General features: G+C 40.5%; 1 protein-coding gene across 2 annotated transcripts; it reads left to right on the plus strand.

The window, feature by feature from the left end:
• Nucleotides 1-1,401: 1,401 nt before the first annotated feature.
• vps4b (vacuolar protein sorting 4 homolog B) lies at nucleotides 1,402-14,932 on the plus strand. Of its 2 annotated transcripts, XM_048238694.1 has the most exons (13): nucleotides 1,402-1,527; nucleotides 2,213-2,324; nucleotides 2,469-2,569; nucleotides 5,251-5,362; nucleotides 5,580-5,727; nucleotides 5,957-6,018; nucleotides 7,880-7,999; nucleotides 8,854-9,010; nucleotides 9,517-9,665; nucleotides 9,851-9,932; nucleotides 11,471-11,690; nucleotides 11,893-12,033; nucleotides 13,165-14,932. In XM_048238694.1, exons 1-13 carry the CDS (start codon nucleotides 1,507-1,509, stop codon nucleotides 13,264-13,266), a joined length of 1,527 nt encoding a protein of 508 aa, XP_048094651.1. In that variant the 5' UTR covers nucleotides 1,402-1,506; the 3' UTR covers nucleotides 13,267-14,932. The 2 variants fall into 2 exon arrangements, with proteins under 2 accessions (XP_048094651.1, XP_048094659.1); XM_048238702.1 differs by lacking the exons at nucleotides 1,402-1,527; nucleotides 2,213-2,324; nucleotides 2,469-2,569 and adding an exon at nucleotides 3,956-4,187.

A 14,932-nucleotide genomic window follows, 5' to 3' on the forward strand; every position in this document is an offset into this window, starting at 1 on the left:
TTGCTGAGGCCCCTCTGGCACCCCCTCGCGGCCCCCACTTTGAAAACCACTGCTATAGGCTACCATCTGATGGTACCAAGGATATCACTGGGTGTTCCCTCATAAACCACACAATCACTATTCAATTCCTACATTAATGTAAGTTAACTTCAGAAGGAATAAATATGGTTGAAGTCTATAAAGTGTATTAAATCACAATAAAGAGAGAGCAAAAATGTCAGGATGAAGTAAGGCCTATGTCAGAATGGCCTAATCACCATAAAAAGTAAGAAATATTAAATCTTACATACACGTCTCTGTGCCAGTAGCATTTCGGAAAGGGTAAGGGGGACTCCCTCTCTATCATTTCATATGCCTGTCAGAGAAAACTTGCCCAGTTATTTCTCTTAGGACTTTATTATGTCTGGGATGTGAAGCCATGTAGCATCATCCACAATAAGTTGTGATGACTTTGTACCCAAGATTGTATTTTATTGGTGAGATAATTATGAAAAATTAAACTTTATTTCAAGCTAAATCGCAAAGGCGGTTTCCCGTGGTTGGTTAATATTAACAAAGCTGAAATGCATGAAATAACAACTAGTTATCTATCTGACTTTACTGGATCCTGAATTTTACTTGTAACTTAGGCTAATGGGAAAAGGTAGAGTTGACTTGCAACTTCGTGTCTGAGGTAACCTAATAATGTCAACTTCGTGCCTTGTTGACTCAGTGAGTCTACCGCGCACCAAATTAACCTCAAAAAAGTTAAGTTTTGTATTGTTTCTGGGGCTAACTCACGTTGGGCTTGTGGTCGAGGTCGTTTCTGTCATAATCAGTAGAAGGGATGCTGTCTTGACGCTTCATAGGTATCCATTTTAAAAATCCATTCATTATCCAAACTAATTTGAGATGCGGTGTGTAATCTCCTGCTGACTGCCGCAAGACCATTGACACCATAATGCAGAGCCAATATGGAAACTGTGTTGCGCAGGCCAGGTTCAACAATATGAAACTTACAATATGAAACTATAGACAATTGTAATTGCCAACATAAACACAATTGTGCGTAAACGCTATTCCGAATTTCAGGAGGCGCGTAAACGGCGTTTACGTGCGTGTAGCCTCCACTCTAAAACCACCTAAAACAAAAAAGGAGGAGGGGTGGATGATGATGTCATTTTTGACACACGCTCTAGCTATGCCGTCAAAGAAACATCACCTCTAGGAAACTCCTGAACTATTATTTTCCAACTATCTTTAATCTTTAAGTAACACTAAAATGTATGCTACTCAGCTGGAACTTTGGTTTATTTGTGTAGGCCCACTTGCATAGAAGAGCATTGTCACAAGGTATGACTCACCCACCTAGCCATGGCATGGCAAGAGGCGTATACTAGTTGCACTTCCTGATTGTTCTGAACGTGACAGGCAAGAATGAAGGAAACACTCAAACGAAACAGAATCTCATGGCTGTAGACTAATGTATGCGTTTGGAGTAGACTGCTACTAAAAAACGGCCAGGTTATGGAGCCAACAAGTTTACAGGTAGGGTAAAGAATTATATTAAAAACTTAACTATTAGGCTACAACAGATCATACAAATTGTCCAAGGAATAGACTAGGCTCGCTGTTGTAGCGTTGTCTGTCTTGTGGAATGCAATGAGATCTATTTGCTACCTTCTGATCTGACTAGGATATTGATCAAACTACAGTGAAAAAATGTCAATCAGATAACATAGACATCTGTGATCATCTGTAGACTTGAACTCGATATTTTTTTAGCTACAGATAGGTTATCCTCTGGGACAATCATTTATTATGGGTAACCTGCGTTGTTATTAGTAGCCTATAGCCTACTACTGTGACATCAATACATTTTACAGTTTATGATCAGAACACTCATGAATTTTAGTAAAGCTGTTTACTCTGGTAGAGTAGCCTAGGCTACAGTAACCTACAGTACATATTTATTTAAAATATTCAGATACAAAAATATATTTGTTTTAAGTTTACCAATAATTACCAGCCTCAATATGGTAACCTATGGGTGCTTTTGGGCCCTGCATCTATTAGGTGGTCTTATCACCAGAGAAGCTGTAATAAGGGGCTTATATGCTATATATATACAATGTATACAAAGGGGCTTATATGCTATATATATACAATATGCTATATATATACAGTGAGTATTGTATTAATATTATTTTGCTCAAAACAACTCTTATTTAAGAAAGCCATAGCTGTGGCAAACAAGGCCTCCCAGGAGGATGAGGCAGGCAACTATGAAGAGGCTATTAAGTCTTACCAGCATGCAGTGCGATATTTACTGCATATAGTGAAACGTAAGTCACAATTTATTTACCATCTAATACACTCACTGTAAAATGAAGTATTTCACATTCTCTCTCTCTCCCTCTTTCTATCTCTCTCTCTCTCTCACCACACACACACTGCCTACCTATCCATCTTTGTTTCTCTTTCTGCAGGTGAGCCACAGGGTAAAGAGGGCAACCAGAAGATCAGAGACAAGTGCAAGCAATATCTGGACAGAGTGGAGGAACTCCAAGATATTCTAGATAACAAACAGGTCTTCAGCAATAGTAGTGTTACATATCATGCAACTATGTTTATGTTTTAGACACTTTTGATCAAAGCAACGTACATGTATGACAATAACAATAACTTTCATAATAATATTCATGATAACAATAACCATAAACATACAAACCATGACTGTGTAAAGAGAATCCAGTAAATAGATGCAAGGTAAACAGGTGAGATTTTAAATGCTTCCTGAAAATCCCCAAACTATTGCTAGAATTCATTCACTCATTCCACCAAAGAGGAATCACAGAGTGTCTTGTGTATTGACTGTGACCTTTTAGTATTAATGGAAGGCCGACAAAGCAGAAGCTTATCAGAGTAGTACAGTGACGGAGGTGTGTGTGTGTGTGTGTGGGGGGGGGGGGGGGGGTCTATATCACAGAATTAAAATAGAAAGGGGCAGATCCAGTCAGTGTCCAGGGCAGAGTGAAGGCTATGAATTTAAGCCAATGGAGAGTAACTAATGCATATGTCTTCTTTGGCTGATTAAAGACTAGATGCGCCGCTGCATTTTTAATAATCTGTATTGATCTCACTACACAGGTAGGCAAGCTAAGAAAGACTGCATCTCAATGGGCCAGTTTGGAATGAGCCATGGCCTGTACAAGAAATTGTGTAACGTATGTGTGGAATAGGGTCAGATCATCTGAATATTGTAGAGTATAATTATAATCTATTTTAAGGTTGACACAATTAAATTAAATTAAATTAATTGGGCAGATACTATAAAACTGAATTATCAATCTGGAACCAAACTGCTACATTTAAGTTTAACCCATGACATGCATAATGTTTCTATGATTAATACTTTTCAGCATTGAGCTCTGGTATCTTCGAAGCAGTGACAATCATATAAGCCTTGAATTTCTGGTTGAAATCTGTTAGCTATAACTCTCCTAATATGACAGATAGAAACTAAATATAATATAATATAATTATATCCATAGGCTAATTGAATGTTTTACTGCATGCATAGCTTTAGCCTATACTGTCTTTGGGCTACTTGTTTTGAGTCATAAGAATACCTTGGTGAGAGATGACCTGTTTCAGGTTAAAACTTCTGTAATCCAAACACTTCTGTGATGATGGGCACTGCAAGCTTGGCTAACACCAGACTGCTTCTCAAATCTCAATCGACCCTTCATCACTTCTGATTTTCAAGGGGCATAACCAACAGTGAGCAGTGAGACACTGCACGGATTCTATAGATCGTTTAGCCTACTTATTTGAACAACGCCTAAGTTAAACCAGAGCCCGTTTACGGGTAGACATTATTAGACAATCTCTGGTTAAACAAAGATGCCTGGAAGCAAAGTCTTTGCTGAAAGAATGTAGTATGGTTTGTTCGTGACGTCACCACAGTTTCTCTCACATGAACACTGCAGGCGGAAGTGACATTCGACATTTTAATGCGGAAGTTTTCACTGTACTGTTACGACTTCAGAAGAAACTTAAAAACACAGAGTTTGAGTTGGATTGGGGTGTCCTCGGACGGACTCGTTGGTAAAAGTCCAGTTTGAAGTAGTGACTGTCATATTGACTTAAATATTGTAAGTTTTCTTTAGTAATCAGCCCTCATGGCTGCCAACAATAACTTACAGGTAAGTTGTAAGATAGCATAGCTAGAAAGATAGCTTATTAGCTAACGTTAGTTTGTCAGGGAGGTTGGCTGAAGTTATCTGGTTATTTAACTCTTATTAAAGAATGTTACAAGTCAAGTTTAAGTATATATTTTTAAATAAAACATGATACACGTATCATGGTTGTTGCGCTGTAACGCCAGCTAACGTCAAGTTACCAGCTATTTTGGCAACCGACATGCTAACCGATAGCTGTTCTAAGTTATTAGCTAGCTATTGACAGCTAACCCTACTAGCAGACTCAATTATTAGCCCATGCAAAATTACATTTGATTAGCACCTTTGGTCACTGGTCAAGCAAACTATTTATAACAGTTAATTGGTTAAGTTTTCAACTGAATAATATGATTCAAGCGAAATTGGGCTACTTGTCGTGTGAAAGCTAAGCCTGTTAGCCAGCTAGTTGATGTTTGTTGTTAATCTGCGAACGTGACTTAACACGGCCTACTCAAACAATTTGCCCACGTATTCATATTGTAGCTGTCTGTATCAATACTGCTAGATGTCTGTAATGTATCTGCTTTAGGGTAAGATGAGTTCTGGTGAAATATATGACTCACGCAGTGAACTTCCAACTAGGCAGCTAATGTTAGCTATGATGAGCTAGGCCTAGTTCAAGAGAAATCTCTCCCTAGGAGATCAGCATTAAACATTAATCATCCCTACATTGCTAGTAAACATTACAGAATGAGCGACATTTTTGTGTATAGACAATTCCTGTAATCTTTCAACGCAAAATGTTTTCCATTTATGCATCAGAGCAAAGTGATTTGTCACTGTTGACATAATCTCTCGTAGTGGCCTTTGTATCATTTGGGAATAGTGAGCTTCTTTCAGTTTCTAGCAGATTTTGGGCTGAGCAGATTTATTATACCTAGTCAGATAACTCTATGGTTACAACAGTTTGTGAAGACAAGATAACTGCTGTGCTGTCTTGAAGAAAATTAAAAAGACCACCAGTAAGTTTTCTCAGATGATTGTATTAATCCACGGTTTGTAATGCTTTACCTTTACTTGTTTCCAGAAAGCAATAGATCTGGCCAGCAAAGCAGCTCAAGAGGACAAGGCCCAGAATTATGAGGAGGCTTTGCGTCTGTACCAGCATGCAGTTCAGTACTTCCTCCATGTGGTCAAATGTAAGTCAGTATGGACCTTTGCATGTTGTCATTTCCTATATTCTCTCCTTTCTATCTTATGTAATGTTCTCATGTCCCTCTATCCATTGTGACCGTTGCCAATGATGTAATACAGCTAAGCTGTGGCCAGTCTTTCTCTTCATTTTGATGATGTCAAAAAAAAAGTGCTGCCATTGTTTATATGGGCTGTTATTGTGTTTGTGATCCCTTTCTTCAGATGAGGCTCAGGGAGATAAAGCCAAACAGAGCATCAGGGCAAAGTGCGCTGAGTACCTGGACAGAGCGGAGAAACTGAAAGAGTATCTCAAGAAGAAAGAGAAAGCACCAGCCAAGCCAGTGAAAGAATCTCAGTCTGATGACAAAGGGTGAGAGTGAGAGTGAGAGAGAGAGAGTGTGTGTCCACTTTGTCTGGTAGTGTATATTGGTATTCTTGATGTAAGTGGAGGGGTCATGTGTTCTTACCAAAAACGGTTCCTCGTAAAAGGTGCTGAAAATTGCATTAAAGTATCACATTCAGGGCTTGCTGAATGAGACTTAGAGTTCTGTAACAAAGCTGCATGTGATTGATCACTATGGTTTATGGTAATGCTTTAGCAATGACAGTGATGAAGGGGGTGAGGACCCAGAGAAGAAGAAGTTTCAAAACCAACTGCAGGGTAAGTCACGGCCCACATTCACATTTCTTTACAGCTTGACACATGTGGTGCTGACAGCTTCGTGTGGCATTTCTCAGTTATCTATTTAAATTTACATTAGACTAATGTAGCTACATATCGTTCAGGTCTCTCTGAGTTTATTGGCCATTAGCCTTCATTGAATGTGTTGAAATGAACAGAAGAGGTTACATGTTTATAATTCTGATGCTTGGATGAACTATGCCTTCATTTAAAGAAGCCCTATGCAGGTCTGGTTATTCCTTCGCTGTTTCTGGGTTTTCGCTTGATTTGGGCTCACATTTTTCACGACATAGCTCCCCCTGCAGCTTCGGTAGCAAGTGACTGCTACGCTAAACCCCCCCACTAGCTTCATGAGCTAGCCATCAAGAATCCAAGCTAAACACATACAGGGCTCACAATAAAACGGTCGAGCAAACACATTGTTCAAGAGACTATCAAACCACATTACAAAAACGAAGTTCACCCAAGGGTAGGCTACTTACAGTTTCAACAGCAACAAAGCCAAGTCAGAGTCCAGACATCCCAATCTGCAAAAAGCCATTTCAGGGAGGTAGACTTGTCTGGGAGTCCGTTTTGCAGTCTTCTTAGAAACTACAATCTGACTACATTTTCGAGACGCGATTGGATACTTCCGCTGAGTCACATCCGGATTTGTTCGGGATGGGACCAGAAAGTTGCATATTCGTTTTTTCCGCAGAGAAGCACTAGGTGGAGACGAACCACCCACCAAACGACACAAAAAGTTTTGTAGAACCATCAGAACGACTCTCAACCTGCATAATTAAGGTCATTTTTGCTAAAATTGTTGCATAGGGCTTCTTTAAACAAACAAAAAAATATTTTGGTTTGAATTGTAGTCTTTCTGCAAATTGCCTGGGTTCAGATGAACCACACCTGAATAGCCATGAAGGTACAACATGTGCTGTGGAGAACAGGCTGTAGAATTGACCTGTCGCTAAGCCCCGCCCCCCATTGTTACCGTGTGAAAACTCGGACAAACAAATCAGACTTGATTAAAAACACATTGTGGACAATGGCAGCTGACAGTATATGAAAGCAGGCTTTGAGGACGTTTTGGTGGTTAAAGGATTTACTTTCCTCCAGAAGCTATCAAAAGGGACTTAATTATGCTATGAAGGGGTGTATTCAAAACCTTAGAATACATACAAGGTGACAAGCAGTTGTGGCGAGTAGCTGTGCAAATCACCGTGCCAAAACCACTGACGTTAATGCTAGCTAGCTAGCTAGTGGAAGATTGATACTAAGATATGTTCGGTTACATTAATATTTGATGTAGTAAGAATATAATAGTTGGTTAATGAGCATTTTCATCTTGGGATTTAACAGGGAACCTGTGCCCACGTTGTTGGCCTAGTAGCCTAAATTACGTTGAGCTGTTGCAAACGCGAGAGACGTCCTGTAGGCTACTGTTGATGAAAATATACCCTCATTTCTAGCCTCTCGGGGTACCGGCTATCAGTATTACACGTCCCTCATGCAAAACGTTTGACCATGGTTATTCGTCCGGGTTTTTTGAGTTAATAAACTCCATAAATAACCATTAATTTGTCATTTTATGCCTCCTCCCTATTGTTTTCTTATGGAGTTGTCCGAGCTGATGTCGAGTCCCGTTGAGGCTGGACTGTCATTGGCTCATCAGTGTTCTAAGGGTGGCGCTTAGCGAAAGGTCAATTCTATATCTGACTAGATGTTTAACCTTGTATACTAATACAGGGAACAATGTTGTGGTGCAGAAAGATACCGTATTTGTGCTCAGGGAAGACCTGCTCTCAGATTTAATGTAGGGAGAATAGAGTCTAATTTTTGTTTTCTCACACAGGTGCCATCGTCATGGAGAAGCCAAATGTCAAGTGGAATGATGTGGCTGGACTAGAAGGAGCAAAAGAGGCACTGAAGGAAGCAGTCATTTTGCCAATCAAATTCCCTCACCTCTTCACAGGTAGAGAAACTGATAAAAAATAGATTAATGTCAATGCAGATGCAATAGAGATAGTGGCAGTAAAAAAGTGGCTTCACTAACCCAGGAAATATGTACAGAGTACAAAACAATTATGTTCACAAAATATGTTCATTGTAGTTCCATATATGAGGTCATGTTGTTAAAAGTGAAGTTGGCAGCACAGGTGGAAGTTACTGTGGCACTTACCAGGTAAACAAATCCAGCCTCACCCTTCAGTGTCCTGCCCAGAGTCCCTCCCACACCTGAGAGGCATAATTTATTGTTTGTATTTACTGGGTGTTCCCTGGGGGTGTTCCAAGTACAATGTTTATTAATTGCACCAAATAGATTAACTGGGTAAGTAGTAAACCTCTTTAGAGGTTTAATTGGTGAATTAAAAAAGTGAACTTATCAATTCTCCCTGTACTTGATTAATTCATTCTTTTACAATTGCGGTTTATAGTTTTTGGTTATGAGTTTTTGGTTGTTATTATTGTTGAAATTGTTGTATTATTATTTTATTATTATTATTATTATTATTATTAGGCTTAAGTAGGCTTTTCGCTTTGGACAAAAGTGTCTGCCAAATAGCATAAACATCACTATAATCATGTAGGCCTACCCACCACTTGACCCCCCAGTGAGTTGTTTCTTTCTTCTGTTTTAGAGAATGCATACCTTAACATGTAAAAGACTGCAACTGTGTACACTTTGCACCACTTAGTTTGATTGGATTATGGCACCTAGTTAGATTTGACTAGAGCAATGTCACAGTGGCCATTGTTATGAACCATGTTGTTTATACCAAAGCTTTCTCCTCTGACCAAAAATGTCCTGTTCCTATTTCCCATCAGGAAAAAGAACTCCATGGAGGGGCATCCTTCTGTTTGGTCCCCCTGGCACAGGGAAGTCATACCTGGCCAAAGCTGTGGCTACTGAGGCCAACAACTCCACATTCTTCTCCATCTCCTCCTCAGATCTGGTGTCCAAGTGGCTGGGGGAGAGTGAAAAGTGAGTGGTTCATTAATCTGGCTTCTGGCATTTCTGACATATGTTTGTGGAAATCTGTAAGCATGATTGAAATTAAATGAAATGATGAAGCAGACCGCTGAAGATTGCAAAGAATGTTGTAGAAGTTTAGTTGTGTTGCTTTTTGCTGAATACAACCCATAAATAGCGATTACAGAGCAGTAAATACACACTTGCACATCAAGAGCTGATCTGAACATCTTTTTAAGTCCAGTCTGTCTCCTTCTCTGAATGCTAATGTAAGCCTGGACAAGCTCCCTACTTTGTAGTGGTTGTGAGGCTTGCATCAAATGACCATCCTCCTGTGGTTAGCTCACAGGTGGTGACCGAAATAGCGCAGCAATACCTTTAGCTCCTTGAACAAGATTATCTGGATTTTTTATTATTGTTATTCTGTAATGGCAGTGTTCTTGGCTCCACCAGCCTGAATCAATTAGTTGTGACCTACAATAATGTCCAATGTCACCTTTCCCCCTGTCTGTGTGTAGGTTAGTGAAGAGCCTGTTCAGTATGGCCCGGGAGCACAAGCCCTCCATCATCTTCATCGATGAGATTGACTCGCTGTGCGGCTCCAGGAGTGAGAATGAGAGCGAGGCTGCCCGCAGGATTAAGACCGAGTTCCTGGTCCAGATGCAGGGTGAGGACCAGTAACTCGGAGTGTGTGTGTGTGTGTGTGTGTGTGTGTGTGTGTGTGTGTGTGTGTGTGTGTGTCTGACTTCAAATCTAACTTTTATTAGTGTGTGTGTCGGTACAGGTAGTTAATGTATGTGCTCATGAATTGTTGGGTCTGATTAGCTGAAATGGGATAATGTGTATGTGCAGGAGTCGGGAATGACAATGAGGGAATCCTGGTGCTGGGGGCCACCAACATCCCCTGGACTCTGGACTCCGCCATCAGGAGACGGTAAGACTCTCCCTGGATCTAAGGAGTCGTTAATCAAGAGAGATTGAGAGTTGTTCATGCTTTGTACCATGGGTATATGTTTCAATAGATGTCTACATTATTTGCAGACACATGCAGGCAAGAGTTGGTTCTCTGACATTAGTACAGTAATATTTGATGACCTCTGACTGGATGCCTGCCTGCCTGCCAGTTCTATTCAAATCATTTTTGATTTACTCCAGCCACTGTAGTTGCACTGAGGAAATGCAGTGCTCATCTGTCCGTCTTGGTTCCTGTTCCCATTATAGTCCATGTGTCTCTTCTCATATTATAGCAGGCAAGACGCTACAACAGGAAACCAGTGATAGCTGGGCTATGTTTGCATAGTGATTTGGATGTGTTTGCATCTAAGATCAGGGTGTCACCAGTGTGTTCATGCGTTATAACTTTATTGTAAAGTGGTGCTATTTCTGCAGTCTTTGTATACTTTGATACCGTGTTCCTCATCTCTGAATGACCCAACCCTCCAACTAGCTTCGTCCAGTGTTGGGTGCTTGTATGTTATGTCTGATAATCCAGAGTGGTGCTCCTAACAATGAATGCAATTAGCTTTGAATGAAGGCCTTCCGTTCCCTTAATGGCCCCTATCAGCAGGACCTCAGTGTTAGTCAGTGCGTCATTTCTCAGTAGACTAAGTAGACCCAGAGCAGCTATACATTTTCATGAGCTCCCCGAACTGTTTTCCGAGAGGCTATACGATGATCTTGCTGAAATCTGAAATAATAAAAGGAAGGACTGGATTTTTTTCCTTCAGGACTGACTGCTTAGGTGCTTGTCTCCTAAGTTGGAGTGGAGCTTCTGACTGACTGTGTTTACATGCACTTCAGTATCCCAGTTATGAGGCTTATCCTGATTTTGATCATATTAGAAACCTGGTTATTAATATCCCCTACACATGATGAATAACAGTATCCCAGTTAGCATCAATGAAGTTCTGTTAGCACAGTCGTGCACGCTTGCATGAGAAACCAGGATAAGGTGTATTACTAGGGGTGTCACCATTACGATTTTAAGTCGAAATCGATTGAAATTACATCTCAATCTCGAACCTCGAACTCAAAGGTAGAATCAACGATGTAGCCACACCCCCAATGTCACATCCAGCATGTTTGTCAAGACGCAAAAACACACACACACACTTATTAAACGCTTCTCCAACCAAATTGTGAAACTTAGAATCGAGTATTCCGAATTCTTTATCTGGGGTTCTGAAATTGAGATATGATGTTTACATGTGCAAACACAAAACCAGGATACTTCAAAATTTTGATTATAACCAGGTTACTGACGTGCATGTCAGTCACTGAGTCCTGCCGGGGGGTACTGTGGAGATCTTAATGTATAGCTCAAATGAACTCTGTGTGAGTTCAATGGTCGAATAGCGCTCAAACCTTAAAAAATGTATCCCTTTCAATAAGTGTAAAATTCAACCAAGCAGTGGAATAAGGATTATTATTGTTATTATTATTAAATCATGTTCTTCCCTTTGGCCCTTTCAGCTTTGAGAAGAGGATCTACATCCCCCTCCCTGAGGAGCACGCGCGTTCCTTCATGTTCAAGCTGCACCTGGGCACCACGGCCTCCAGCCTCACCGAATCCGACTTTGTCACGCTGGGCAAGAAAACGAACGGCTACTCGGGTGCCGACGTCAGCGTCATCGTGCGAGATGCCCTCATGCAGCCGGTGCGGAAGGTCCAATCAGCCACACACTTCAAACGGGTAGGTACCTGGGGAACCACTGGGGTTCTCTTTAAGTTTGAACGATTTTACAGAAAGGTGATACTTTGACATAGAGCCATGGCGCCCTGTGCTCTGTAATATGTTCATTCATGTATGTGCACATATAATGGAAGCTGCAAATATTATAATTTGATGAAAATGAAGTAATTTTCAGCTATATTGAATTGCTGTCTTTCTGAAGGTACGGGGGCCTTCAAGGGACAATCCCAACATGCTTATCGATGACCTCCTGACCCCGTGCTCCCCTGGTGACCCTCAAGCCATAGAGATGACCTGGATGGAAGTGCCTGGGGAGAAGCTGCTGGAGCCGATTGTTTCTATGGTGAGTTCTAGAGCACATACATTGGCATTGCTGGTGTGACGAGGTAAAGGATGGGGGCAGGTATGCTAAGAATTTGCACACTATATAAGATTGCATGATGTGCGATTATGTAATAGCTTAAATCCACGGTTGTCAAACTGGAGTATGCGTACCCCCAGGGGTACGTGGACTGATTTCAGGGGGTACGCAAAAAAAAATATCAGTCATATGCCTTTTCAAACGTTTTCTCTATCCCACGTTGGTAGCTTAACTTCCGCATTTGCACTGCACATTAAAAACTTATTTTCTCCGCATTAACAAAATATTCGAGAGTGGAGACAGAGAGGGTAAAACAGCGTTTCTCAAACTGTGGGCCGCAGAGACATGCCAGGTGGGGCGCGAACTGACGTGAAAAACAGGATTTAAAAAAAAAAAAATTTTATCTGGAGCCTAGGCCCAGGTAGCCCCTGATGTGCAATGGACGCACTGTGTTAATCATAGGGAGGCGCTCGTGTCAAGGCAGCTTAGTTAGTCCCGACCTGAATGAGATTTTGAACGAGGTTGTGAGATGAGTTCAAATCTCCAGTTACAAGGCAAAGACAAGCACCTAGCAGATAAGATCACTGCATTCAACAAGGCGATTGTGTCTAGGTGCAGATCTATTTAAAATAATTATATTCAGCACATTTGTAGGCCTATCATATGTTGACTATTGATGAGATTTGTATCATATGTTTATGATCCTACTCACTTTTCTTGACAAAATTGATAAAAATAAATATTAATAAAACAATTTAAAAAAAACTTGTTAACAATTAGTGGTGTTGGGGGTACTCCGGAAGATCATAATGTCTCAGGGGGTACATGCCTGTTAAAAGTTTGGGAACCACTGGCTTAAATGTTATTCTATTGCTGTAGCTCTGTAGCTTAAATGTTATTCTACTGCTGTAAGTCGTTTTGGATAAAAGTGTCTGCGAAATGAATAAATGTTAATATAATAGAATTTGCAAGCACAATGTTAAAAATATCAAACTTTTTGTGGTTAAAAAACTGTTTAGACCACACCTATGCTTGTTATTGTTGCTAAGAAATGCATGATGTAAAATTGTTAAAGCCAACAAGGTGTTTTAAATGTGCTCCTCTTGTCTGCAGTCTGACATGCTGAGGTCCCTGACAAACACAAAACCCACGGTAAACGAGCAGGATCTGGAAAAGCTCAAGAAGTTCACAGAGGACTTTGGCCAGGAGGGTTAAGGAGTACCATTTTTGCCAAAACCAAAGCAAACACATCAGGATTGTAAAGCCCCCCCTCTCTCTCTTGCTCGCTCTCACTCTATCTCTCTCTCCCTCCCTCTCCTTCTCTCTCTCTCACACACACACACAAACTCTTTCTTTATGTTTGTCTCCTCTTTCAACCTTTCACTGTTCACCTGTTCGACGTGTTCCAGGGCCCTTTCTGTTAATAAGACCTCATGGTGATGCATTCTGTAGGCCGTTTTGGGAATAAGACTATACTATGTATAATTAAGTTTAAAAAGCCCTGTAACCTTGCCTTTGTGTACTGTGGGCTGCTAACTAAGAGGAAAGGCCCACAACACTTGGTTTCTGATGTTCGTGCAGCTGGTTTTGTCCAGCCTATGTGCCCATGCTTCTCTCTGGGGCGAATGTCTCTACTCTGAGCTGCTTTTTCAGAATGTTCAGAATGCCTTAAACCACAGCAAGAAAACAATTTACATGATTCTGACATGAATATTCTCCTACTTTACCATAAAGGGTCAGATAGTCATTGGCACTGACCTTATGAAAAGGCAGATGTCTAAGGTATTGATGGTTCTGCATCAGTGGGACTCAAATTCAATACTGATAGCAACTCTGGATCCAGGCCATTTCTCAGAATTGGAAAAGGAGTTTTGCCTTCATTTGGCATGCCTCTCATTCAGAAGATTTGTTTAGTCCTGCATGCAGATGCATCTGGCATATAGAGATTTATTTAACAGCTCCTGTGTGTACCTGGGATGTAATCTAGTTATTTGGTTTTGATTTTAAAGATCAGTGAAAATGATGATGTTGACTGGAGAATCAGAAGGTGTAGACATTTGGGGGCTTTTGTCAGTAAATATTTGATAGAAAAGAAATTTGGGATCAGCATTTGGGGATCAATAAGTTGTGGGTAAGGACCACTTCTGCTCACAGAAACAATCCCACAAAGGTTTGTAAGAGACACTGGCTTGCTCTTGCACATCTGTTCAGGTATCAAATAGTTCTTATTTAAAAAAAAAAAAAAAAGAATCAGAACGACCTACATCATGAATGCACGATGAGGCCTTTCTGCGTTTGAGACTACAGGGCTGATGTGGAGAGTTCCATAGCCTCTAGGGCCCTGGCTACCTCGAATTCCGTGCTTTCGGGCAAGCAGTGGAACTGGGCTCAGACTAGCTGTTTGCCGGCCATCCCATGGCTACAGCACACAATGTGCCTTCTACAAGTCTGTTTTCTGTATATTTTTTATTTGTAATCAATTACTTTTGGTTTATATGTCTCGTTCATTCATTAAACGTGGATACCTGCCTACATAATGTGCAGTGAAGTAGACATAGAAGTAAACGTATAAGGTATGGAACAGTTCAGAGAGTTATTTGCACATTTCATTTTAAAAACATTACTCTATAAACAATTGTATACAACTGTACTCCTATGCACTTAGGGTGTCGGGGTTTTTCAGAAACTGAAAGCTTTATTAAAATTGCAGATCTACAGGTGGATGTGGATTGAGCTTTTATAAAGGATTTGGTGTACTGTTTGAGTAATTAGAATATTCATCATATATGTATTATTGTTTAATGATAAAAAAGAACAGTAAGGATTTTTGGTTTGCTTGTCTTTTATCTTACTCGTGTAAATAAAATAATAAGACTGAAAA

Source organism: Alosa alosa, chromosome 1 (assembly GCF_017589495.1).
Source record: "Alosa alosa isolate M-15738 ecotype Scorff River chromosome 1, AALO_Geno_1.1, whole genome shotgun sequence".
Classification (NCBI taxonomy): Eukaryota; Metazoa; Chordata; class Actinopteri; order Clupeiformes; family Clupeidae; genus Alosa; species Alosa alosa.

Bases quoted from the DNA above. Each gene is read 5' to 3' on its own strand.
- vps4b (XM_048238694.1), top strand. From the start codon at position 1,507: ATGGAGCCAACAAGTTTACAG. The intron at 1,528-2,212 runs GTAGGGTAAAGA...CTCTTATTTAAG, and splicing joins TGGAGCCAACAAGTTTACAG to AAAGCCATAGCTGTGGCAAA. The intron at 5,728-5,956 runs GTGAGAGTGAGA...GTAATGCTTTAG, and splicing joins TCTCAGTCTGATGACAAAGG to CAATGACAGTGATGAAGGGG.